This window comes from Prionailurus bengalensis, chromosome A2, assembly GCF_016509475.1.
Source record: "Prionailurus bengalensis isolate Pbe53 chromosome A2, Fcat_Pben_1.1_paternal_pri, whole genome shotgun sequence".
Classification (NCBI taxonomy): domain Eukaryota; kingdom Metazoa; phylum Chordata; class Mammalia; order Carnivora; family Felidae; genus Prionailurus; species Prionailurus bengalensis.
Genome location: NC_057348.1, coordinates 9,037,206 through 9,061,563, shown reverse-complemented (window position 1 = coordinate 9,061,563; position 24,358 = coordinate 9,037,206). Strand labels below are relative to the sequence as shown.

Genomic DNA, 24,358 nt, shown 5'->3' with positions numbered 1-24,358 from the left:
GTCAGGCTAATAATGTTTGGTCAAAAACCACTAACATTTTATTGAGCACCTATTATGCACCAACACTTTGAAGCCATCATTTCATTTCATCCCCATAACTCAATGAGGTAGGCACTCACATCTCCATTTTAAGGAATGAATAAAGGCAGGGCACGCTGATCGGGGCCTCTCAGGCAGGGGAGGGAGGGAAGCAGAACTGGGGGGAAGGATGAACTGTTCAAATAAGCTGGCCCAGGGCCTGGCCCACACGAGGCATTCCGAAACCTAGGGTCAGAGGTGAAGACTGGCGCGCAGGAAGCGGGAACCCGTCGAAGTCGGATAGGTGGAGTCCACATGTGGCTTACGCAGACCCAGACTGCTGCCTGCGTGCCCTGTCGGGGTTTGTGTCCCTGTCCTTGGGGATCCAGTGCCTGCGGATCTCAGGCTAGACTCTCCTCCTCCTCGCCGATGGGGCTGGGCAGCCAGGGTGGAGCCGGTCCCCGGGGCGCCGGCATAGGCACAGTGGTGAAGGGCTCGGCGGGCCCGGGGATGGGCAGTTCCGGGCCAGGGGGGAACTCCGACTCCGGCTCCCGCAAGCCGGTGTCGAGCAGCGGGTCCCCGCAACCGCATTCCGGGGCCGCGCCGTCGGGGGCGCCTGCGCACGCGCAGCTGGCGGCCGTGGACGTTTCCGACACGCAGCTGTTCTTGCGGCGCAGCAAGGACAGGCGCCGGCCCAGCAGGCCTCCTGCGGCCATGCCCGCACCTACCGGCAGGAGGCGCTGCAAAAAGTCACCATGTGCCTCGCCCAGCGGCGCGTCCACGCCGTCCAGCCTTTGGAACTGCATGTCCTCTTTGGCCAGCCTGTCGAACAGTGGATCAGCGTTGCCACCTCGCTCCTCTCCTGCACTGACAAAGCTGAGACGCGGGCACGCTGCTCTTCCTGCCTCCACCCACCCCTTCGTCGCCCTTATCCCCAAAAGACCTCGGCCCTGTACTAAGAGCGCCTGGTTTTAGCCTCTGGCTTTGGCTAAGCTCGAATTTAGGTCTTAAAGCCTCAGTTGTGACTGCCGCGTCTCTGGCCCAGCCTCTGGCCGCCAGTCCAGTCCTCATAGACCTTAGCCCTTAGCTCGGCCCCCAATTAGTGGCGGGGTCCCAGACCTTGACCCAATTCCCTGCCTCCTGCCCCCATCCTAGTCCTCACAGACTTTAGGTCTTAGCCCCGAATCTCCAAGCTTAGCCTTTAGCCCTGTCCTGGCACCCCAGAGCCCCTTCGATCAGATCCTCCCCGCAGAGCCATAAGCCCCGCCTCCAAGAGGCCCCCCCCCCCCCGACCCGTCCAGCTGGCTCACGTGATATCAAAGGTGGAGCCCTGGAAGGAGGGCTGTTGCAGCAGGAACGCGGTGGCTGCAGTGTAGGGGGCTCGAGCCTCGGCTGCGTCCCAGTACAAATCCTTCTCCAGCATGGCCAGGTCGTCGTACATCTCGTCCACGGCCAGCATCGACACCTGTGGGCGCCGACATGCGGGGGCAAAGCGCGGGCACCTCCGGGTGGACCCCTCTCCCCCGCCCCCGGGATGCGTTAGGACTGTGGTGACCAAAGAAAGAAGGCCGGTTCCGGGTCCGGGCCGGGGTAAATCTTGGCGAAGGTGGGGCCGGGGTTCCTGTGGGAACGCGGGATGGACGCAACCGAGTCTTACCTGGAAGTTGCGGTCGATCAGAAAGTTGGTCTCAAAGTCATCGTCGTCCTCACCGAAAGGATTGATGAGCTGCTCGGCTACCTGAAGGGGGAGGGGTAGCTAGGCAGAGTCCTGAGAACCCTGCCTGTCCCACCCTGGGAGTCCCTCCCTCAGGGCCACCCCACCCCACCCCACCCCACCTTGAGCCAGCCGGCATAGAAGAAGAACTGTAGCAGGGTGAAGATGGGGACGCACAGGTCCAGGTTGTGACCGTGGTAGCCCTGAGCCGGGTCCAGGAACTGGCGACCGATGAGGCAGGCCAGGAAGTAGCTGTACACAGCGATGGTCACCACCTGGGGGCGGGGCAGGTTACCAGGTCAGGGTTCTCCCAGTCTCAGGAGGGCTTGGAGAGACCAGGACTAGGGTGGGACATCACTGACACGGGGTCTTAGCTGGTCCTGTTTCGCCGTGAGACCAGTGGGTCAGGGCCTCTGATGCCAGATTTAAACGGAGGCACAGTGGGGTTACCTGGGTATAGACAAGGGGCACGCTGATCCAGTCGTAGTGAAAGAGCATCCCACACTTGCCCCGAAACACAGTCAGCTCCTGGGTGCAGATACAAGTCGTGAGAGGGCCTGAATTGTGAGCTCACACTCGGGGATCAGGTGTGGGTACTCGGGATGGAGGTGAGTGATTACCTGGTGGCATGTGGGCGGGGGCTTCAGGTCTCCAGGGGGAACATTTAAATTTTTAGCTTTTTTTGTGAGGCTTTTATTCTTTCTTGAAGTTTATTTATTTTGAGAGACGGAGAGTGCAAGCAGGGGAGGGGCGGGGGGAGAGAGAGAATGCCAAGCAGGCTCCACGCTCTCAGCACAGAGCCCGACGTGGGGCTCAGACTCACAAACTGTGAGATCGTGACCTGAGCGGAAATCACGAGTCCACGATTAACCCACTGTGCCACCCAGGCGTCCCTCCAGGGACAGACATTTAATGGTGAGGGTACATCTGCGGTAGGGGGCACTATGTGCCTAGGATTCGGCCCCCTATGGATAAGTGTGCAGCTGGGGGCTGCTTGGTAAGGGTGTTGGGAATCTGCCTCGCGGGTGGTGCGTGGCAGGTCGGCATCTGACACAATTCCAGGGAGGTACAATTTCCCTGGAAGTTTCTATGAGTGACCTCCCGGTGGGCCCACCTCCAGCAGCAGTTTAAGGGCGCTGTTGTCGCGGATGCGGCCCTCGCGCCGGGCCTGCGCAGCCAGGTTGGAGAACCAGACGCAGGGCACCCAGTACTTGTTGTAGGACGAGTTCAAGTTCTCGAACTTCTTGCGCTCCTCGCGGGTCATAAACCCTGGAGCGGGGGGAGGTCCGGGGTTACTCGCCCCGCCTCCCGTCCTGGCCCCGCCCCCGGCCCGCCCCGCCCCCGCTTCGGGCAGGAGCCTCACCCGCCTCCACCACGTGGTCTATGGTGGGGAAGCGCTTGAAGACCGCGGTGCTGACCGAGCGCAGGATAAGCACGGCTGAGAGCCCGGCGTAGCGCATGAGCGTGCGCCGGTAGAGGCGGCCTCGCTCGTCGCGGCCGTGCACTGTGCCTGCCACCACGCACATGAGCGCGTCGGGCAGCGGCATGCATAGGTACTGGTTCCACCAGCGGTGCACCACCAGCGTCACATAGAAACCTGCGGGACAGCCGGGAATGGGGGGCTCAGTGGGGATACTCGAGCCGGGTCGTGGGTAGAGGGATGATAGGGGGTCTGCATCAGAGACACCAGGAAGGCTCATCACCCAGACCTTGAGGGGCCACCTGGGTTGGGAACTCGGGGGTCTAGCCCTGAGTTTAGAGGGTCTGGAGCAGGCTGGGTCCTCCCGGCCACTTGATTGTCACCTGGGACATGGGATTGGGATCTCAGTATGGAGGTGGGGACACATGCCTCTGTCAGGGGCACATAGGTCGTCGCTCTGGCCACAGGGAGCCACTTGGTTGGGAGCATGCGGACCTGAAAACGGGAGGCTGGGGCCACGTTAAGTTACTGACTTGTCAGAGGAATGTCCTCCAGGCTGGAGTTGAGAGGATGGAGTCATATGGGGTCACTGTGGGGGGGGGGTGGTCCCTAGGGCCCAGGACATGTAGGGAGCCACCAGTAGTCTCATGCAGACACAGGTGGGAGACCCTGAGATGACCAGGGATAAGCCTATGGGTGACACGGAACTCTAATGGCTTACTGTGACCAGGTGACATCCAAGGTCTCTGGAATTGGGGCCACACCTGGCATGAAAGATGCAGAAGTGGGGAGGTGTGAAGGGTTAGAGGGGGGGCCCCAGAGGAATAGGAAGGGGGGTCTCCCAAAGGCCTGGGAATGGGTTTCGCAGTATTAGGGGAATGGGGAACTCAGGAGCGAACGCACCCAGCACGAAAGAGACCGGGATGAGACTGGCATACTGGTCACAGTAAATGACGAGCTTCTCGAAGTAGCGCTTCTGCTCTTCAGTCAGCACGAAGCTGCGAGGGAGGGGGGCACGGGGTCACAGGCGAGCCTCCCTCCGGAGACCACCCAAGGCCCCTCCCTAGTCCCCTCTGGCTGGCACCCCCCCCACCCCCACCCCAGGACCACCTCACCGATAGGCGGCACTCAGCGCCATGTAGAGCCCGAGGAAACAGAGCAGCTCGCGCCACAGAAGTTTGTAGATGCTCCCGCGCCACAGCAGCAACAACTTCGAGAAGCCGCCGAAGCGCGCGTTCGCCACGCGGGCTGTGTACGTGACGGTCATTGCGGCGCCAGGCCGGTCGCGCGGGAGGAGAGGGGTGGCCGGACCCGACCCCAGGCTGTGGGCGGAGGAACGGGGCCCCAGGAGGGGGCCGGGGGGCTGCGGGCAGGGGCAGAGAGGTGCCAGCTGGCTCAGTTTGGCGTCCCTCTTACAGGCGCCCCAGCCTCCTCCTCCTCCCTCAAGGGTTGCATCCCTTGTCCAGGTTTCTGGGCTCTTCCCAGGCCTGCTCAGACCTGCCCTAGCCCTCAGTCATCCCCAAGCCCCTTCTCGCAGACTCTCTTCCCGGGACCACTGGTCCCAGAGCCTTGCGTCTACTCCTCAGGGGCCCTCTCCCTCCATCCTCCACCCCCAAGACCCTTGGGTCCACCGCGCAGCCTCAGCAACCCTCTGTGCGATCCCGTAGCCCTTACCTGAGCTCCGTCTACAGCCTTCCCCACTCCGAGCCTCCGGCACCTCGGTTTCTAGAGTCTCAGGACTCCAGCTCTTGGGCAGCCTGGACCTCCTCCCTCAGGTCCCACCTCTGTCGCCTCTCCACGCTCCTACAGCCCCCGGTCTCAGCCCATCTTCCACACTCGCACTCCCTTTTGAAGCCCTTGGAAGCCCGATCCTCCAGCCTCCAGCAGGACCCCAGGTCCTGTCCCCCTGGGCCCTCTGCCTCAGGCTGGTCTCTCCCCTGCACAGCTCCCCCAGCCTATCCACTCCCCACTTAATTGCCCTGGCTCTGCCCCTTCACCCCTCTTCTGGACCCACCTTGACCTTTCATCTGTCCATGCCCCTCCAGCCTTCCGAGCCCTCAACTCCCCACCCCGAGGAGGCCAATGGAGACCCATCTGTCCTCCGGGTCCTCTGCTCCCCCAGGCCTCCGCCCTTCTCACCTGGTGGTGGGTGCAGGGACAAACGGGGCCAGGGACAGACTGGGCGGAAGGCTTCAGCGTTAGGTGGGGCTGAGGCCAGACCCTGGGGAGAGGGGGCTGGGGAGTGGGCGTGGGCAGCCCCTCCCTGGCCCGCCCCCCCTTGGCTGCAGCCTCAGAACTTTGTTTGGAGAAGCGGAGCCAGTTTGTGACCTGGGGCAGGGGGGAGCAATCCGCCCTGTCCTCCCTTGCTCCTCCCTGTCTCTCTCCCAGTCAGTCACTGGCAGGTCCAAGGGATCTTGGACCTAAGCTGGGGGAGGGGGCAGGGCCTGTCTCCTTCCCAGTTCCAGAGACAGACACACACACACTGCTCAGTGAGGCTGTGTCATCCCACAGTCACTTGTAATCACACACCGTCACAAAGATGCATATAGAAACACACGCCATAGACTCAGACCCGAGTTTAGTTTAACACAGCCTCCCACGACCACGGTAAGCCAGAGGGCTGTCAGTACACATTATCACAAAGACTTACAAAGTCACGCAAGACACTTAGCTCCACCCGTGCCCAACACTCAAATATAGGCAGATGAGCCCTAACCCAGCCGGCTGTCAGCTCTCGGGTACCCACATGGTACTCCAAACAGCCACTCAGGAGCACATGGGCGGGGACCTGGGACTCTGCATTCCCTCCTGATCCCCCTCCCCCCCCGCCATGTAACAGAGACACATGCAAGGTCACACAACCGCTAAGCAGACACCCCACAATGCCTTCACAAACACACAATCACACACACACAGGAGGTAGCACACATTTATTCCCGGTCTCTCCTGTGCCAAGACAGACCCGTGTTCACACGCCAGATACAGGAACACCTGCCCTCGACATAGTGGGACATAGTCCTGGGTCAGAACAGGGTCCTAAACACACCCATACAACAGAGACCCCTCCCCAACAGTCCCACAGACCCTTCTATCCCGCTGGGGTCAGGCTCATAACCCCCTCCCCCCCCCACCCCCCACCCCACCCCCGCCGTGAAACTCATCTGCATTTGCACATCAATGCATAGGACACTCTCTCCCCAGTGCTCCCTCGCTGTATTGTGTAAGCATCCCCACCCATACACACACCCCAGGTCTCAGATACTCTCAGTATTGCCATGAACACACAAGCTTAGGGATGCAAAACCTTGTCCCCGAATGTTGCACAGACGCAGACAGATGTTCCGCCTTCACAGACGTCTATGAAGGGGGTACTCCCAGCCTGACACAAATAGCCCTCATCCCCAACATCAAACTCGTAGCCCAGCGTGGAAGGGTTCCTACCCCGAGGGGCACCCTTGAAGGCCCTCAAATTCACCATGTGCCCTAGGAGCGTGGATGGCCCGTTGCAGCCCCGCCCTGAAGCCTTGCCAGCCGGGACACTGTGTTCCCAGACTGGCAGATGTCTGCCCTGCCCCAGGTAATTAGGAACTGGCCCGGGCTGGTCACCCTCAGACCCAAATCTCTGCCATCCAGCTGCCGGACAGCCTGTAAAAGGGGGCGAGGGGGTGGCGTTGCCAGCTTCAGGGCCTGGGGAAGGTACGGGCTTCAAGTTGACGGTTGGTTCCTGACCAGAGGCCCCCACTTCCTAGGATGCATCCTCACCCACACTACAGCTAGCCCCCAACCTGTGCTCATCCCCCACTCCCAGCTCACACGTGTCTCCACACACTTCTGACTGCTGGACCCCCGCTGGATCCGGGGCAGGTTGCCCAGGCTAGCTCACATGCTTAATACTTGTAACAGCAAAGAATAACAAACACTCCCTGGCGGCTACGTGCCTGGTGCTGTTGCAAAGACGTTACCTACTTCGTCTCACGGAGTCCTTACAAGCAGGACTATGAAATTGGTGCTTTTGGTATTTCTACATCCGGATAGGGAAACTGAGGCTCAGAGGACACATGCTCGTTCGTGGCATGACGGATATTTGAACTCAGGCAGCTTGACTTGGAGCCCGGGGTCTCTGTCACAGGCTGCACCACCGTGTTTGTTTACAAAGGCCACCAGAACCTGTCCACACCTGCCGGCACACACCCAGTGGAATAGTGTAGGGGGGACACGTCTAGGCTTGTGACTGGGTTTCCCTTACACAAACACCCTGGCTCACCCATGGTCTGGGTGTGCACCGTCTAAACACCACTTCCTGACTCACGCATGTCCTCAAGCACCCCCTTTCTGTCCCCTCTAACCAGCTCTGGCTTGGAACTTGCAAATAAATGGTCAGCATCACAACCAGTCTTGGGTCTGTCAACTGGGGGAGGACATCGGCTGTCCAGGCAGTGGCAGAGGGAGCACGAAAGGATGTAAGGGACCCCGCTAACTGCCTTCCAAGCTGTTGTGAGAACCCTCCCAGGGTCTGGTGAATTCTGCCGTGACCCTGAACGGCCACCCTTTATGTCTCCGTTTTAGGGATAAGGAGCTCAAACTGCAGGAAGCATGTTGCCTATAACTCAGCGAGGCTGCTCTCGAGACACACAGGACTTCAGGGGCTCACCTGGCCTGAGTCCTCTGCCATCCCGTCCCCTAATTAGCTGCCCTGTTGCAGCTCTGTGCAGCCTCGGTGGCAGAGGGAGCAGCAGTTGGGGGGTGGAGACTGTTAATCCTCAGTCTGGCAGGCCTAGCCTCTGCCCAGGGCGCCCACTAATTCCCAAACCAAACAGCAGGCAGTGCTGGGCCCGTGCCGGCCTAATCCGCTCCCCACCAGCCTGGGGCTGGCGAAGGGGCCTCCCCGTTCCCACGCTCTGAACCTCAAAGGAAGTGGGCAGATGCTCCTCTTCTATTACAGGTTTTAGAGCCCCAGCAGGGACACCGCTATCCATAGAGTTAGAAGAGGACACCCCCTTGCCGAAGATACCCTCCTTCCAAAATGGCCATCATAAACATACATCTCTATCAGATCTCTGTTGTGACTGGGTTCCTCTAGAGGTGCCATTTTTGTGCAGTGTACAGCCTGTGCAACTGTACATAAAGCTGTCGACCCCCAATCCCTCTACATCAACATCCACAGTGATTTAAGATCATTTTATTGAGGGGCGAGAGGCAGGGAGAGGTGGGGGGCAGCTACAGCCCCCCCAGCCCCACCAGGGGGAACACACCTCCTCCCCGCCTCCCACCCCCCAAATGACTCCCCCTATACTATGGGGGACTTTGTGCAAATTCTGCCCCGGGGGCGGGGGTGGGTGGAGGGTGGGTGTGAAATGGCAGCGACAGGGGCTGGCGGCAGTGCTACTGGGCACTGGGGGGCTTGTAGGGCTCCAAGAGGAGGGCAGAGAAGGTGTTGACCTTGTCCGCCCCCCGCACCTCGTGGGGCAGCAGCGGCAGCTTCACAATGTGGAAGTCTTCATACAGATCCTCCATCTGTGGCCAAGGCATAGGGCAGACGGCAGCAGTCAGAGGGCGGTGGGGCAGGGACAGAATGTGGGTCAGTGGGAGGGGTCGGACTGGGGACCGCCCAGGATTGGGGGAGAATGTGGGGCAGGGGCTTCACAGGGTGATAGGTGGGAGTGAGACCAGTGAGGTCAGAGATCACTGGGCTGGACCTCCCCCTCCCCGGGGTCAGAGGTCCCCAGGTCAGGCCAGCTACAGTCCTTGAGAGCCAGAATTAGGGTGCAGAGCAGGAGGCTGGGGCAGAGGGTCAGAAGACGGGATGGAGCAAAAGGCCAGGGGACGCAGTAGAAGATGGGTGGTGCCTTGCTTGGGCTGGGCCAGGCCCCAACTTCCAGGGTCAAAGGTGTGAGGGCTGGGCAGGCAGTCGGGCATGCACACCTGGTCCAGGTACTTGGCCTGAATCTTATGGCGGGCCTCACACATCTTGCAGGGCTTCTCGGGGTCAGGGAAGACGAGCTGGTTGACGATGATGTTGTGGGTGTCAATCTTGCATTTGGCCAGCTCCTGAATCAGTCGCTCCGTCTCGTACAGGGACAGGAACTCGGCAATGCACACGCAGATGAAGGTTGTCTGCTCCTGCGGGGCGTGAGAGTGGACAGTGAGGGGCAGGTTCGGGCCCTGTCCCCATCCCAAGCCTCTCCCGGCCGGCCCGGACCGGGACTCACAGGGTCCTTGAACTGCTCGCTGACGGAGCGGATGACGGGCAGCGTCTCCTCCAGCTTGGAGGCCAGCTGGTCCGCGTTCATGTCCCCTAGGCCCAGCATGTTACACATCTGTGGGGAAGACGTGGGAGGCTCACGGCTTACCTGGGGCACATTCCGGCACCTGAGCTGGGGACTCAGAAACCACCAGGGGGACAATTTCTGACACCTCTCAGCATTAAGGGGCCTTGAGCAGACCACGGGGTGGGGGGGGGGGGGCGTCAACCCAGCTCTGCTGTTTCTGGGGGACCGTGGCCAGGACAAGGAAGGTGAGGCCCAGAGAAGCGAACTGACTTGCTTGAGGTCACACAGCCGTGTCGCATCAGAGTGCAGAGCATTTGAGCCTGGGCCGCTGGGCTCTGGAATACGTGTTTTCAAACTCCGTCTGGAGCACTCAGCGGGTGGGGCAAGACGTGAGTCCTATGGGGCAGGGGGACAGGCCGCCCACCCCACTGCGAAGGTCCATCCCTTCCGCTGGGAAATGCGGACCGAGAGGCCGTGGGTGGGAAAGGCCTCTGTTACTGCTCCTGTGCACGCTCTGACACAGGGGGTGCCCGGACGCCCCGGGGCCCTGCCTGCCTGTGAGATGAAGGGGCTGATCTGGTTCTTGATCTGCATGAGGCGGCCCAGGCCCCGCTCCACGATGGTGGGGAAGTTGAGCAGCCTAAGCGTGTGGCCTGTGGGAGCCGTGTCGAACACCACCACCGAGAAGTTCATGCCCTTCACCAGCCTGCGGGGAGATGAGGGTCAGGCCTGTTTGCCCTCTTCTACCCCACCCCCCCCTCCCCCTGCCCCGCCCCTGCTGGCAGGGCCTGACCTCATGACCTCTGCGTAGCTCATGGCCTCGTCAATGCCGGGGAAGGCGCTCATGGCCTCCTGCATCATCTTCTTGCCCATGCTTAGCATGTTGTCCTCCTCGAAGAACTCGTCGGGCAGTTCAGCCACGCCAAGGCTGGGGTCGATCTCCTGAAGGCCGAGGGGTCAAGACTCAGGCTGCCGCCGCCGCCACCGCCGCCGCCAGGCCTTTGACCCAGGCGCAGGGCCAGAGAGAGCCCACGGAGGCCCCGAATACATCCCTTCATCAGGTCACGGCTGGGGACACCCCTGAGGTGCCACGGCCCTGCCCCAGGCACTGCAGGGCTTGTGAGGTCACACAAATGGTCAAACTATTTCACCAACATATGGAAAACTGCAAACTGTGATTGGCCCCCCAGAGGGAAGTCAAAGCCCACGGCTGGGCCCTTGCGCTGGCTGGTCCCCAACTAGGGCCCCGACCTCCTCCAGATCGTTCCTCGAACACGAGCCCTCCCTGACCATCCCAGCCAATAATGAGGCCTCAGCTCCCCCTGTCCTGCCTTCATTTCTCCTCCACACCTAGCCCTTCCCGACGTGGCTCAGCACCGCGAAGAGAGGGAGTTTTCTGTCTTGTTTACTGCTACGTCCCAGCACCTTCTGGAAGTGTCTGGCACACAGAAGGGCCTCAACACGTATGTGGGATCCACGAAGGGACGGCTGTCCCTGGGGTCTCCGGTCTGCCCTGGATTCAGAGCCCCCCTCTCCACCCTCCTCCCATGTCACCACTTCGTGACTTCACAGAGCCCACGGTGAAGCCCCCAACTCGCTGGCCTCAGAGGTCATTTCCATGCAGGGAGCTTGTCCATCCATCACCTGCTACAGACACACCATTACCGAGCGATTGCTAGTAAATGGCCACCTCTAAGCTCCCACGCCCGACTCTCTGACCTGGGCCCTCTTGCCTCCTACCTCAGTTACTTAAACCTCTTTAGGCCACCTTGTCCCCACACCACGGCCTCCTTGTTCACTGTCAGTGTCCCTCACGGCTAGCATTCTTTTTTTTATTTATTTAAAAAAAGTTTTTTGCTTTTTGTTTTCAACATTTATTCATTATCGAGAGACAGAGAGAGAGAGAGCACGAACATGGGAGGGGCAGAGAGAGAGGGAGACACAGAATCCGAAGCAGGCTCCAGGCTCTGAGCTGTCAGTACGGAGCCCGACGCGGGGCTCGAACCCATGAACTGTGAGATCGTGACCTGAGCCGGAGTCGAACGCCCAACCGACTGAGCCACCCAGGCGCCCCTCATGGCTAGCATTCTCATCCAGCCTGACTCCACGGAGTGTCTCTGCAAACATTCCCTTTTCCTCTGTCGCTGGCAACATCCCCACTCTGGTCATTCCCAGCTCTCTGATATGGCTGCACGGAGGTGAACATTGCGGAAACACACTTGACGAATGACTCCCACCTTGCTCCCCATTCCTGAGCACGAATCTCCAAAAGGCACTCAAGCCAGACAAACCCTCAGGAGTTTCTTTCTCCTCAAACCTTGTCCGTCCCATTCACCCCTGGCTCTCTGCCGAGACCAGTGCCGTGCCTGATTAGAAAAAGAAGCCACTGGAGCATCTGGGTGGCTCAGTCGGTTAAGCTTCCGACTTCGGCTCAGGTCACGATCTCGTGGTTTGTGAGTTCAAGCCCCACATTGGGCTCTGTGCTGACAGCTCAGAGCCCGGAGCCTGCTTCGGACTCTGTATCTCCCTCTCTCTCTGCTCCTCCCCTGCTCGCACTCTGTCTCTTTCTCAAAAAATGAAAAAAATGGGGAAAAAAAACAAAAACAAAAACAAAACAAAAGAAAAAGAAGCCACTGGCTGCCAACAACACCCTCCTCTCTCCCCAGGCTCCCCACGCCTTGCCTCTATGTCCTGGGTCTGTGAGCTGAATGGGGCTCACAGCCGCCCACCTGCCTGAGGACCATCCTTGGCCAGCATCCTTGCTCCCTCCCTGTTAGAGCATTTGCATCAGCCAACAAACTTGCTCTAGCACTCTCTCAAAAAAAAAAAAAAAAAAGCCTCCTTAACACCCCTCACCCTGTCTCCCTCCGGCAATGGCCCCCTTTCTCAGCCCCCATCATGGCTGATCGTTGTCCCCACCTCCTCAGCTCAGCCACTCTGGGCAGGCTCTCGCCCTCACTCCCAGACTGGTCTCTCTAAAACTTAATATGGCTGCTGGAGCCCACAACTCCTTCCTGCCTCGAGTCCCTTTGTCCTCCTGGATTCAGGAGCTCACAATCCCTGGCTTTCCTCCCACTTCGTCCATGGCTCCTTCCTGGCCTCCCTCACTGTTCCCCCCTCGCTCTCCCTGCCCCTGGACCCTAAATGCTGACATGACCTCAGTTTGTTTCCGGGCTTCTGGGCAGTTTGTCTTCTCATTCTCCTCTACTCACACCGCTTTGAATATCATCCTTGGGACAATGACTCCCAAATCCACACCCACCTCTTCCAAGCTCACAAAACACAGATAACAAAGCCACTGCCCCGACGTCTCCACTTGGATGTCCCGGATGCCTTGGATTCACTGTAGCCAAAATGGAATTCCTGACTTGTCCCTTCAAAACCTGTTTCTCTCCTGGCCGCCACCATCCCAGCTGCCCAGGCAGCCACTAAGAGATGTACTTAATTCACTTCTTTCCTCATCTATTACAACCAAGGACTTACAGTGCTTTACTCCCAAAACACATTTCAAATGTGACCACTTCACCCAATATTCTGCCCCTGAGTCCAGGCTGCCATCATCTCTAGCCTGATCACTGGCCCACTCTCCAGGTTAGTTTCCTTGCTGCCATCCTTAACTTACAATCCATTCTCGGCACGGCAGCCACGGGAAGCTTTTCGAAAAATGAATCTGGAGGGGCGCCTGGGTGGCTCAGTCAGTTAAGCAACCGACTTCGGTTCAGGTCATGATCTCACAGTTGGTGGGTTCAGGTCCGGCGTCTGGCTCTGTGCTTACAGCTCAGAGCCTGGAGTCTGCTTCGGATTCTGTGTGTGTGTGTGTGTGTGTGTGAGCCCCTCCCCCATTCGTGCTCTGTTTCTCTCTCTCAAAAATGAATAAACATTAAAAAAAAAAACTTATAAAAAAAAGAAAAAGAAAAATGAATTTGGCCATGACATTGCCCTGCTTAAAACAAACAGCTTCCCATTTAAACTTGGAATCAAACATAACTGCTCCCAGTGGCTGGTAAGATCCTATGCCACGTGTCTGTGATTGACCTATCTGACATTTCTTCCCCTCCCCTTGTTCACTAAACTCTGGTCACTCCGGCCTCCTTTCTGCTCTGCAAACATTCCTCACTCATTCTCCTGTGGGTATGTTAATGGGTGAAATTGGAGACATGATGCAGAATGGGCAGGACAAGGTAGCCGACGGTGGGTGTTCACAGAGAGGGGCTGAAGGGCCTTTGCCAGAGTGGGGAGCTGAGCCCAGCTTCACTCACCATGGCGAAGAGGTTGTCATAGCCTTTGACCTTGGTAGGCACCTTGGAGAACTTCTGGTCAAATGCATCGGAGATGTTGTGGGCTGGGTCGGTGGAGATGATCAGAACACTCTCCCTCCCCTTGGATAGCTGGACCGCTAAGCTGCAGCTGGCCGAGGGAAAGGTCAAAAGGCAGGGAGTGAGGGTCAGCCTCTGCTCCCTAGGTCTGCAAAGGGTTATATAGGCCCCAGGGGCAGGGCACCCTGATCAGCAGGGACCTTGAGAGAGGAATATGGGTAGCTACAGAATCAAGCCTTAATTCCTGTTGAGGGACCCTCTCAAACTTCACCCACTGACCCCTCTGGGGGGGCTACAGTAGTGAGGTTCAGCTGTCTGAGTCGGTCTGGCCTGATGCCTGCTTCTTCTTTGTTGGTATGGAGTGGCACGGTCCAGCTAGCCTAAATTGACCCCGTGCCCCCTCCCTAAACACTAAGCTAAGGGATCCCTTGCATTACCCGCGAAACTCAGGATGGTTCAGTCCACTTCTTCAGGATAATTTGCCCCAGGGACCCTCCCCCTCCTCCCAGCAGACGGGGATAGTCTAATCACGTGACCCCTCCCGCCTACCACCTCTACCCCCACGTGGCCTTGGAATGGCAAGGTTCACCCTACTAGGATAGTCCGCCCCGATGCCCCTCCCCCTACTTTGAGTTCACTCTGGTACATTCCAGCTGATTGAGACACCTAAGTAGTCTCCTGGCTCCCGTGCGCTGCGTTCAATGCAGTTCTGCCCTTGAACCCCAACGGGGAGGGTCCAACTCAGGGGGTTCCAGGTCTGCATTCGGCAGTATCTTCAATTCGCCCCTGGTAACTTCTGGAGTTTGACAATCAGGAACACGACGGCCCAGCCCCCTTGCCCGCTTGGGGTGGAAGAGCCAGTCCCGAGCCTCCCCTTCGCCCAGTGGTACATCCCACCCGTCTTCTCTACCCCCCGCCGGAGTTTCCTTACCTGCAGGTGGTCTTGCCAACGCCACCCTTGCCCCCGACGAAGATCCACTTAAGGCTGCGCTGTTCGATGATGTTGCTAAGCGTGGGCTCCAGCGGCTCCACATCAGGCGCATCCTCGAACTCCTCTGCCTCAACCCCCCACCCGGCCACCCCTGCCGCCATCTTGGAACGGGCTCACGTGATCAAGCGGAGCGCACCATGAAAAGCACCTACAGGGGAAATTTCCTAGCACATACCCATCAAGTCGAGGAGCCTGGATTAATTTCCTCATGGCCTGACTTTTAGAAGATAATAGAAGCTATATTTCTATTGTCTTCCGCTTCTAGGGTTCACTTTGTCGCCCTTTTGTCTATGTTTCTTCAAAGACTCCCCCTGCCGAGTTGACCTATTGGTACTTTTCAGACTACTCCCCTTCACTGATTGGACCTCAGGTCTCCTAGCTCTCCTTTCATTGGCTACAGTTTTTTTCTCACTTTCACCAATCATTTTCTCGTCCCGGTAGCCGCCAACCTCTCCTTAGCAACCAGCCAAACACCCAGTCCAGGCCCTCTCCACGAAGTTAGAGCTGAGGTCCGCCCTGGCCTGACTCCATAGGTTCAACTCCCTGTCGATCATTTTCCCTATTCTCCAAATTGGTTCCCGATATCTCCTCAGGTTCGTCTCCTCTGTTATCCAATTGGCTGTGAGCCACCTGGCTCTTGACGCAAACCAATCACAGACGAACCGATTAGTTGGCTGAAGACAGGTTCCTGGACTGCAAATAGGTTAGAGGGACAACTCCAGTTGTGGGCAGGGTCCGCAGATCTTTGTCCAGTGCGCCGTGCTGGGCAGTCCAGGGCAGGGACCACACCTGCAACTGCACTCTTTGTCGCAGAAAGGACCCTATTCCCGAAAACCTTCTTGCACTGTTTCCTGTTGGGAGGGGAGACTCCTTCGAATTCCCTGTTTGAACCTCTGTCCTGGGCAGGAATACAGCAGGGTCCCAGGCCCTTGGTGAACACTCTTAACCTTAGATAGACTACAGCCTAGAAATATCCGCGGCTTCACTTGAGTACTCCAGCCCCCCAAATACACCCTTGTTGTCAGATGGGGACCCCAGCTCCACGGAGCCAGCTGTGTTCCCATTCCCAAAGGAGAGCTCCATCTCAGAGGCAGATACACAACCCAAAAAATCCCCATTTCTAGTCGGGGGCGGGGGTCAGGCTAGATATGTCCTCTAGACCGAGATAGGGACCTCGGTTCCGAGGTGTCAGTTGGGTACACAGTCTCTGATGGGGACCTTTCCCTCAGAGAGATTATCCCTGGTGCCAGAAGGGGATCTTAGCCCCGGAAAGCTAATGTGCCCCCAGTTTCAAGCGGGAACTTCACTCCGGAGAGCCAGCTACAGCCCCAGTCTCAGACAATGGCTCCATTCCCCGGGAGACTATGCGTAATGCCTGCCCAAACCTAGCTGGATTATGAGAACCCGCGTGGCTGGGCGGGCTCGTGGCTTCTGGCTTTACCCCTTATTCGCCCCGCCCCACATACTCCGCCCCCACTGCGGACGCTTGAGGGCCAGACCGCTCTTCCCGGCATGCATTGCCTGGGACGGGGCAAGTCGGGCGCCAAGCGCCTGGCCGGAGCCGCCTTCCCGGAGTCCTTTGCGCGGCACCTGGCGACAAAATGGCTGCCCGAGGGAGACGGGCGGAGCCTCCGGGCCGGGAGGCGCCGGGCCCCGCGGGCGGCGGCGGCGTCGGGAGCCGATGGGCTGAGTCTGGGCCCGGGACGTCGCCCGAGAGCGGGGACGAGGAAGCGTCGGGCGCGGGTTCTAGCCCGGTGTCGGGCGGTGTGAACTTGTTCGCCAACGACGGCAGCTTCCTGGAGCTGTTCAAGCGGAAGATGGAGGAGGAGCAGCGGCAGCGGCAGGAGGAGCCGCCCCCGGGCCCGCCGCGACCCGACCAGCCTGCCGCCGCCGCCGCCGCGGGCCCTGGGGATCTGAAGAGGAAGGGCGGCCCGGGCCCTACGCTCAGCTTCGTAAGGAGCCGCGGGGGTGGGGGCGGGCGCCAGGGCCTGCCTTGGCAGAGGGATTCGGGGCCCGAGAAAGGGGATCGGGATCGGGGTCCACCCTCCAGCCCAGATGAGGGGGCTGTTCGGGTCGCCCGCTAAGGATCCGGAAACTGGATTCTCGACGAGAGGTCTGGGGGCGGGGGTGGGGACCCCCGGAGCCCGCCCGCGGGGGCCGGGAACCAGAGAATTGTATTCGAAACAGCGCTCCGTGGAGGGGGAAATCAGGATCCCGGGATTCCTATTTGAGTGGTACTTGAACTTGGATAATGGGACCATCTTCCACTATGGGGAAGGGGGGGGGGGGGCAAATTCAAACCTGGAATCTGAGCTGTGTGGATTAGAGACTCTCAGAACGCTTACTGTGTGACCTTAGGAAATTTGCTCTATTTCCCTGAGTTTCATTCGCTCAGTGTCCGTTTATTGAGCACCTTACCTTATGCTGAGCATTGTGCTGAGTGCTGGATATGCCGTGTTGAACATGACAAGATCGTTGCTTTCCTGGAGTATCTGGGCTGGCCTATCCTTAAATTTCCTATTTACAAAAACGGATATCATTGCATTTTCTGACGTGGTGGGGGTTCCGTGAGGCCATCCGGGAGGTTAGTGCCGGGTTTGTCTTATAGGAAGGGTTAAACCACCAGTGATTCTCAATTGGGAATGAACACCCCACCCCACCCTACCCTCCACCCCCACAATTTGGCAGTCTGGAGAAATTTGGGGTTGTCAGAACTGGGGGAGGGGTGCTGTTGACATCTGTGAGTAGGGGCTAGAGCTGCTGCTCAAATCCTACAATGCACAGGATAGCCCCCTGACCCCAAGCAAAAATGATCCAGCTCAAAATGTCACCAGTGTGAGGTTGAGAAACTCTAGGCTAAATAAATGGCAACTATATTGATGCTCATCTCTGAGCTTGCTTTGTTTCTGATATTAAGATCAAGTCCCTGGGGGCTCCTCTCTGGCTCAGTTGGTAGGCCACGCGACTCTTGATCTCAGGGTCTAGAGTTCAAGCCCGACCTTGGGCATGGAGCCTGTTTAAAAAAAAAAAAAAAAAATCTGACAAGTTTCTTTAATAACAACAACAACAAAAAGAAGAATGAAAAACAAGCAGCTAACTCACAGCCTGGGTATTCATTTGCTCAGAGATGAGGTCTGTGTGGTGTGGAGGAAAGTGTTGGCTTGAGAGTAACAGACTGGAGGTCAAGTTTTGGATCTAACAGTGTCGTTTGGGGCAGGTGTTCTAACCTCTCCAAGCCTCAGTTGGTTCATTTGTGAAAAGTGTATGGGACGAGTCCCAAGTCCCAGCAGCACAGGTCACTTGATGCCTGGTTGAGGGGTAGAGAGGGGATGATGTGTGTGAAACCTGTCTGCCGCACGTGGGCCCAGAAAGTGCTGTCCGTGGGAGCAGGGGGAGGACCAGGATGAGATCTAGAGTGAGACTTCTGTTGGAGGGGAAGTGTTCAGACCTAGGTTCCTAGGGTTGGTGGAAGTACTAGAGGTGGAGGCTGAGGACCCCTTTGTTAAGTGACAGTGATTGTCACTGCCTTTTTCGTTTACTCATGGAGGGGCGCTCTTAAAGGGGCCAGTTGAGGTGCAGGGGAGACGCTGTCGCTTGGCGGTTAAGGATGTTGCTCTGTGACTTGGACCCATCCAACCCTGAATCCGGTTCCGTTGTTTGCTGCCAGCAGGACCTAGGGCAGGGCCCTCTCCTTAAAGTTGTTTCCTTATCTGTGAGATGGGGATGGCTGTAACCTTCACCTTAGGGCCGCTGTGAAAGTGAAGGATGACACATCCAAAGTACTTGGCACAGAGCTTAGCATACAGTGAGTGCTCAGTAAAGGGAGCTGTTGCTGACTGTGTGGTCCCTGCTAGGGGAGGGGGAAGCTTCCGGAGGGAGAGTGAGGACAGCCTGTCCCCACCGATGTGGGGGTTCTTCTCGCTTTCAGGGAGGGCAGCCCAGGGGCCCAGGACTGCCAGGGCATCATGGGCCCAGGGCAGGCGCTAAGAGTCGCGTGTGCTCCTCTCTGATTGCTGCGCAGGTCGGCCGGCCGGCGGAGCTGGGCGCGGCGTCGGGACGGGCCACCGGGCCGGGCTAGGAAGGTGTAGTGGGCCTCAGCGCCGCCAAGGGCGGGCCCGACTCCTGTAACCGTTGCAGTCTTCTGTCCCTTCACCCAGGTGGGCAAGCGCAGAGGCGGGAACAAACTAGCCCTCAAGACGGGAATAGTAGCCAAGAAGCAGAAGACGGAGGATGAGGTGAGCAGGCTGGGGGCGGGGGGGGGGGGGGGGGGGCTGGGGGGCGGCGGGGGGGGGGATCACTCACCGTGCCTTTCCCTTCCAGCCTCGGTGCCTTTCCCTCTCTGTCTAGCACCTGGGGGCCTTGGGTGGGTGTGCTGGGTGCGGGTGCGAGGAGGAGGGCTTTCAACAGGATCCCCAGATAACTTGAGTCTGCATTTCTTTACCTCAAACCCAGGACCTTGAGGGTGACTTGGGGGAAGGTGGGTGTCAGCTGTCTCAGGACAGTCCTGACCCCCTGTCCCTGGCCTCCTCGGTATCCCCTTGCAACCCCTGTGTGCCCCCCACCCACAGGTATTAACAAGTAAAGGTGATGCGTGGGCCAAGTACATGGCAGAGGTGAAAAAGTACAAAGCCCATCAGTGCGGCGATGATGATAAAACTCGGCCCCTGGTGAAATGACCCCCTTCCCCCGCCTGCCTACGGCCTGGGACTCTCTGCGATGTACATAACTATTTAATGCAGCGGCAGCGGCGGCAGCCTTTCCCCTCCCCAAGGACTTCTACACAGAAGGAAATCGAGATGCTTCCCGCAGCCGCGGACGATTCTCCAGGACTCTTTTTTACCTTGAGCACTTGCCTCCTGAGACTTCATAGAACAGTGGTTTACTGTCCCCTCTCCTCCTACCTCCTCGCTCTCTCTGGCTTTTTCTGTCTTCCTCCCCATCCCACCCCACCCCACCCCACCCCACCCCACCCCTTAGCCATCACTTCTGGGAAGTAAAGAACTTGACTTAGTGCCGGAGCTGTGTGCTTGGTCTGCCTTCTTTGTTCTTTCCACCCTAAGCCTCCCCTCCCCGCCACGGCCTAGTCCTGCACCTGGTCCTGGGTCTGGCTTGGTGAGGGGGCTGTTGGGGAGCACGGGCAAGACAGGAGTGCATCCTCTCCTGTTGGCCTGGACTCTCCTCGGGACCCGTTTCCCCCTACCCCTGACAGAGCCCCCACTGTTGCTCCTCATGTTCAGGATCATATCCTAGCCCTCTCTGGCTGGGCCACAGCTGTCAGTTTGTTCATTCAGCAGACACTTAATGAGTGCCTACTGTGTGCCCCAGGGTTTTCTGGGACCTGGGGCCACAGCAGTGAATGGAACAGACCATATACACTTCCTGCCCTTTTGGAAGGAAACACACCAGACAAAAAGGGGGAAGCCATTTTGGGAGGTGACTGGGAAGAAGTACAGGGTGGAGGCTAGGGGGAGGGTGTCTGTTTCCCTTGACATCTGATCTGAGTCCTGAGGGAAGTGAGGAAGCAGGTGAAGGGAATAGCCAGTGTGAAAACAGGTGGGAGAACATGGGGCCTTTGTGGGGAGCTTCAAGGCGGCCCGTATGACTGAGCCTAAAGAGTGAGGAGGGTGTGTGGATTACACACAGAGCCTTGTGTGCTAGGGTCAGGATTTGGGACTTCATGCTTAGAAGAAGCCTTGGGGGAGGGGGAGGGGCAGTATGAGCCTGGGAGCCACAGGTTATATTTAATAAGCCCCCCCCTTTTTTTTAAGGTTTTTTTTTTTTTTTTTAACGTTTATTTGTTTTTAAGACAGAGAGAGACAGAGCATGAACGGGGGAGGGTCAGAGAGAGGGAGACACAGAATCTGAAACAGGCTCCAGGCTCTGAGAGCCCAACGCGGGGCTCGAACTCACGGACCGCGAGATCATGACCTGAGCCGAAGTCGGCCGCTCAACCGACTGAGCCACCCAGGCGCCCCGGCCCCTTTTGGCTTCTGTGTGGAGAACAGACTGAAGAGGGCCCTGGGGCAGAACCCGGAGATGAGGCTGGGCGGGGACCGGGGGAGGGGAAGAGGTGGACGGTTGGGGGTTGAGGAAGTGAGCAGGGCTAGGATCTGGACTCTGGCGGGGCTGCTCTGTCCTGCCAGCTCCCTGCAGCCCTCCCAGGGAGGCTGGGTCGACCCCACCCCTATGTATATGTGATCAGCAGCACAGATGCCACCTTGCAGAACATGACTGTTGACATGTCAGGGGATGGAGTGTCCTAAAGGAAGCCTGACTCCCCTCGTGTCCTTTTAGTGCTCCTTGTACTTCTGTGCCCTCCCGGAAGCTGCCTGGCTGCCTGTTCTCCAGTGAACCCACAAACGCTTTAAGACGCCCGTGCCTCCTGATGATCCTTTCTCAAGTCTCCCAGACCTGGAGCGACATCTGGGTCCCCCCAGCCTTGGGCCCACCTCCCAGGCCTTCCCGTGCAGGAATGCCGAGCAGCTGGCACTCCTCCCCATCCCAGACTCAGGCTCCCATCCCCCTTCCGTCAGGAGGGCCAAGATGATGGCAGATCATGATGGCCACCTGGTGCCTGGGACCTGTGTAGGCAGAGGGAGGAAGGCTGAGGTGGTATCCACCTGGCCTCAGACTGACAGATCCAGCCTGTGGGGGATGGGGTGGGCCTTCCAGACACGGAGCACCCAGACAGGCAAGACTCCTCGTTTTAGTGGAGCTAACATTCTAGATGAGGAAACAAGAAACAAAATAGAATACAGAACGCATCACACATCGGAAGGTTATACGTTCTATGGGGGTGCGGGGAGTAGGAAAGGGGGGCAGAGATGAGGGTGGGAGAGATGGCAAGTTTAAGTTGGTCAGGGATGGCCCCGAGAAGGTTAACATTTGCCCCAAATTCTGAGAGCAGTGAAGATCCTTGGAAGTGTTCAAGGCCAAAGGAACAGTAGGTGCAAAGACACCCGGCTGAGAGCACCCCTGGCTCCTCAAAGAGGAGAGCGGTAGCGGGCTTCGGACAAGGAGACCTGCCCCTCTCGCTTCCTGCTAACTTCCTGCTGCAAGGCTTGTCCGGTTTATCTTCCACATTGGCTCAAAGGTCTCTCCCTCCTGTTGTGGGGATGGTGAGCTGGCCCAGGTGTAACTTCAGCCTCGGGGATGTAGTGTTGGGGGAGGGGACATAGAAGGCCGATGGCGCCACCCTTACCTCCTCCCTCAAAGGCACCAGCAGCCGCTGGATCTTTAAAAAGAAACACAAGTGGGAGAAGTAGGTCGCCCCTGCAGCAGCTCAGCCTCTTTTCTGGAGTGTCAGGAGGCAGGAGGAGCTGATGGAGTCCCAGCATCCCCCTTCACTGCATTCACCAGTCGTGACCTGGGGAAAGTCTGAAGGGGAAGGAGAATCCAGTTCAGGGTTTGGTGAGTCACACGGTCGTGGCTGCAAACTATTCTGATGCCTCTTGGTTGTGTGATCTTGGGTAAGTCACTTAGCCTTTCTGTGGTTCAAGTTTTTCATCTATAAAATAGGGGTACAATACAGAAGCATCGGCGGTGTCAAGGTCTTTTTTCTTTTTTTAAGTTTATTTATTTAGAGAGAGAGAGCGTGGGCGCGAGCACAAGCAGGGGAGGGGCAGAGAGGAGAGACAGAATCCCAAGCAGGCTTTGCACCATCAGCCCAGAACCCGGTACTCACCAACTGTGAGATCATGACCTGAGCTGAGATCAAGAATCTGTCGCTTAACCGACTGCACCACCCAGGCGCCCCAGAGTCCAGTTCTAAAGCAAGGGCAATATTGATGAAGTCAACATTAACCCTGACATTATTTGAAACAGCTGTCATTATTCTCTGGGTGAAGCAGTTGGCTTGGGTTGGGGGACGTATGGTGACCTTTAAACGTGGGAGCAGCGCGAAGAGATGCTCAAGCAGAGACACTGTTGTAAACGGAGAGGCCTTTGTCTCCCATTTCAGATTAACAGTTGAGCACCAGCTCCTTGAGTTTCTTTTTTGCACTGTTTCTAGCTGAAGTAAATTTCTTTTTTATTTTTTTTATTTTTTTCCACGTTTTTATTTATTTTTGGGACAGAGAGAGACAGAGCATGAACGGGGGAGGGGCAGAGAGAGAGGGAGACACAGAATCGGAAACAGGCTCCAGGCTCCGAGCCATCAGCCCAGAGCCTGACGCGGGGCTCGAACTCACGGACCGCGAGATCGTGACCTGGCTGAAGTCAGACGCTTAACCAGCTGCGCCACCCAGGCGCCCCAGTACATTTCTAGTTGAAGTAAGTCGGCTTGTACAGGGCTGTTGTGAGAATTACATTAGGAAATTGCCTGACAGGCAGTAGGGTAGGGCTTAAGAAATAGCGAAATGAGGCCACCTGACTGGCTCATTCAGTAGTGTGTGACTCTTGATCTTAGGGTTGTGAGTTTAAGCCCCACGTTGGGCATGGAGCCTCCCTTAAAAAAGGAGGGAAAAAGTCTGGATTCAGTACTCAAATCCACTAGATGGGGAGAGGAAGAAAGACGTCCATGATCACACAGGGGCCGATACCTTGGACCACAAAAGCAGGGTGGGTCACTTTATTCTGTCCAACTCTCCTCTCCCCCAAGGCTTGGCACGGGACCAATGGGAACTTGACTTATTATTATTGTTATTTTCTTTTTGAAACTTGACATATTAAAAGAAGGTGAGCATTAAATTTTCTCGCCCATCTCCAACTCTCTCCCCACCTGACCCTTATCTGGAGCAATCCCCAACCCTGAACAGAAAACTCCCACACCCGTTCCCGAAACTTCCCGTCCCAGCCCCTCAATGTCACTCTTCCTTCTGCTCAATGCCCACCTCCGGGGTGGGGGTGGGGGGGGTGGGGTTCCAGACCCCCGGGTTTTGAGTCACAGCCAGAGTCCGTAAGCGCGGCAACGCGGGCGCGCGGTGAGACGGGATTTGTAGTTCTGGGGCCTAGGGGCAAGCGAGGGAAGGCCATTGCGCATGCGTAGGCGGCGGGTTTCCGCACGTGTCTCTCCAGCCGGGTTTCGGTACAGCAAAGGTGGGAAACTGGATTGCTCCTGTAGGGAGTCTTCCCCGACTGAGTGGCGTTCGGCGCCATCAGATCCTTCTGAAACCTGGGAGGCCCCAGTGGAGAGGTCTTCGGCACCTGTTTTTCATGAATGAACGGAGAGGGGCTGACTTTGCTAATGGAAAGTGGGCTGAGAAACGTGTCTCCTTCCTCCAGGTTGGGGCAAAAACTGACCTGCCTGCCTTGAAACCAAAAAGTTCTTGAGGCAGTGCTGGCTTGCCCTTTGGGATTAGAGGCCTAGTTGATTAAGTCAATTCAGTAAATATTGGTTTAGGGTGTGGCTGAATACAGTGAAAGGACGGCCTTGAGGTGGGGGGGGGGGTTACGGTAAAAGCCACGTTTTTAAAGACAGTTTACGGCAGGCCTGGTAATGCTTAACTTGATGATCTCCAACCCAGCGAACTATTCTTATACCCATTTGACAAGTGGGGAAACCAAGGCTCAAAGCGGCAGGAGGTTGCCCACCTTGTTATTGGCCTGGCTAGGAAGAGGGAAACAGGCGCTCCAAGGTCTCCAGCTCCTCCCTACTATCCTGCTCTGCTCTTAAAAGGGGTGCCCTACTTT

General features: G+C 57.7%; 3 protein-coding genes across 6 annotated transcripts; 1 reads left to right on the top strand and 2 right to left on the bottom strand.

Annotated features, from left to right (window-relative positions):
* Positions 1–15: 15 nt before the first annotated feature.
* Positions 16–5,474, bottom strand: BEST2 (bestrophin 2). 3 transcript variants are annotated; one of them, XM_043586672.1, is made up of 10 exons: positions 4,827–5,470; positions 4,268–4,515; positions 4,056–4,150; positions 3,096–3,329; positions 2,847–3,001; positions 2,183–2,260; positions 1,855–2,007; positions 1,676–1,756; positions 1,329–1,483; positions 16–840 (listed from the first exon to the last, which is right to left on the bottom strand). In XM_043586672.1, the coding sequence occupies exons 2-10, from the start codon at positions 4,417–4,419 to the stop codon at positions 420–422; spliced, it is 1,524 nt and encodes a 507-aa protein (XP_043442607.1). In that variant the 5' UTR covers positions 4,420–4,515; positions 4,827–5,470; the 3' UTR covers positions 16–419. The 3 variants fall into 3 exon arrangements, with proteins under 3 accessions (XP_043442607.1, XP_043442609.1, XP_043442608.1); XM_043586674.1 differs by lacking the exon at positions 4,827–5,470 and adding an exon at positions 3,874–3,916 and having other exon boundaries at positions 4,268–4,360; XM_043586673.1 differs by lacking the exon at positions 2,183–2,260 and having other exon boundaries at positions 4,827–5,474.
* Positions 5,475–8,315: 2,841 nt separating this feature from the next.
* On the bottom strand, positions 8,316–14,854 carry GET3 (guided entry of tail-anchored proteins factor 3, ATPase). The gene is made up of 7 exons (XM_043586669.1): positions 14,669–14,854; positions 13,681–13,828; positions 10,215–10,363; positions 9,977–10,127; positions 9,362–9,469; positions 9,075–9,272; positions 8,316–8,666 (listed from the first exon to the last, which is right to left on the bottom strand). Exons 1-7 carry the CDS (start codon positions 14,827–14,829, stop codon positions 8,535–8,537), a joined length of 1,047 nt encoding a protein of 348 aa, XP_043442604.1. The 5' UTR covers positions 14,830–14,854; the 3' UTR covers positions 8,316–8,534.
* A 1,391-nt stretch (positions 14,855–16,245) lies between these two features.
* TRIR (telomerase RNA component interacting RNase) lies at positions 16,246–19,746 on the top strand. Of its 2 annotated transcripts, XM_043586670.1 has the most exons (3): positions 16,246–16,680; positions 18,886–18,963; positions 19,297–19,746. In XM_043586670.1, exons 1-3 carry the CDS (start codon positions 16,330–16,332, stop codon positions 19,402–19,404), a joined length of 537 nt encoding a protein of 178 aa, XP_043442605.1. In that variant the 5' UTR covers positions 16,246–16,329; the 3' UTR covers positions 19,405–19,746. The 2 variants fall into 2 exon arrangements, with proteins under 2 accessions (XP_043442605.1, XP_043442606.1); XM_043586671.1 differs by lacking the exon at positions 19,297–19,746 and having other exon boundaries at positions 16,251–16,657; positions 18,886–18,962.
* The last annotated feature ends 4,612 nt before the right edge of the window (positions 19,747–24,358 follow it).

What these genes read in the sequence shown, in the direction of transcription:
- BEST2 (XM_043586672.1), bottom strand. Translation starts at nt 4,419, where the DNA reads ATGACCGTCACGTACACAGCCCGCGTGGCGAACGCGCGCTTCGGCGGC. An exon ending in CCCGGTCTCTTTCGTGCTGG is followed by an intron (nt 3,330 to 4,055) that starts GTGCGTTCGCTC and finishes GCTGTCCCGCAG; the next exon opens with GTTTCTATGTGACGCTGGTG. An exon ending in AGACCACGTGGTGGAGGCGG is followed by an intron (nt 3,002 to 3,095) that starts GTGAGGCTCCTG and finishes CCCCCGCTCCAG; the next exon opens with GGTTTATGACCCGCGAGGAG.
- GET3 (XM_043586669.1), bottom strand. Translation starts at nt 14,829, where the DNA reads ATGGCGGCAGGGGTGGCCGGGTGGGGGGTTGAGGCAGAGGAGTTCGAG. An exon ending in GCGAGCAGTTCAAGGACCCT is followed by an intron (nt 9,273 to 9,361) that starts GTGAGTCCCGGT and finishes CACGCCCCGCAG; the next exon opens with GAGCAGACAACCTTCATCTG. An exon ending in AGGCCAAGTACCTGGACCAG is followed by an intron (nt 8,667 to 9,074) that starts GTGTGCATGCCC and finishes CCTTGGCCACAG; the next exon opens with ATGGAGGATCTGTATGAAGA.
- TRIR (XM_043586670.1), top strand. Translation starts at nt 16,330, where the DNA reads ATGGCTGCCCGAGGGAGACGGGCGGAGCCTCCGGGCCGGGAGGCGCCG. An exon ending in CGGGCCCTACGCTCAGCTTC is followed by an intron (nt 16,681 to 18,885) that starts GTAAGGAGCCGC and finishes CCCTTCACCCAG; the next exon opens with GTGGGCAAGCGCAGAGGCGG. An exon ending in AGCAGAAGACGGAGGATGAG is followed by an intron (nt 18,964 to 19,296) that starts GTGAGCAGGCTG and finishes CCCCACCCACAG; the next exon opens with GTATTAACAAGTAAAGGTGA.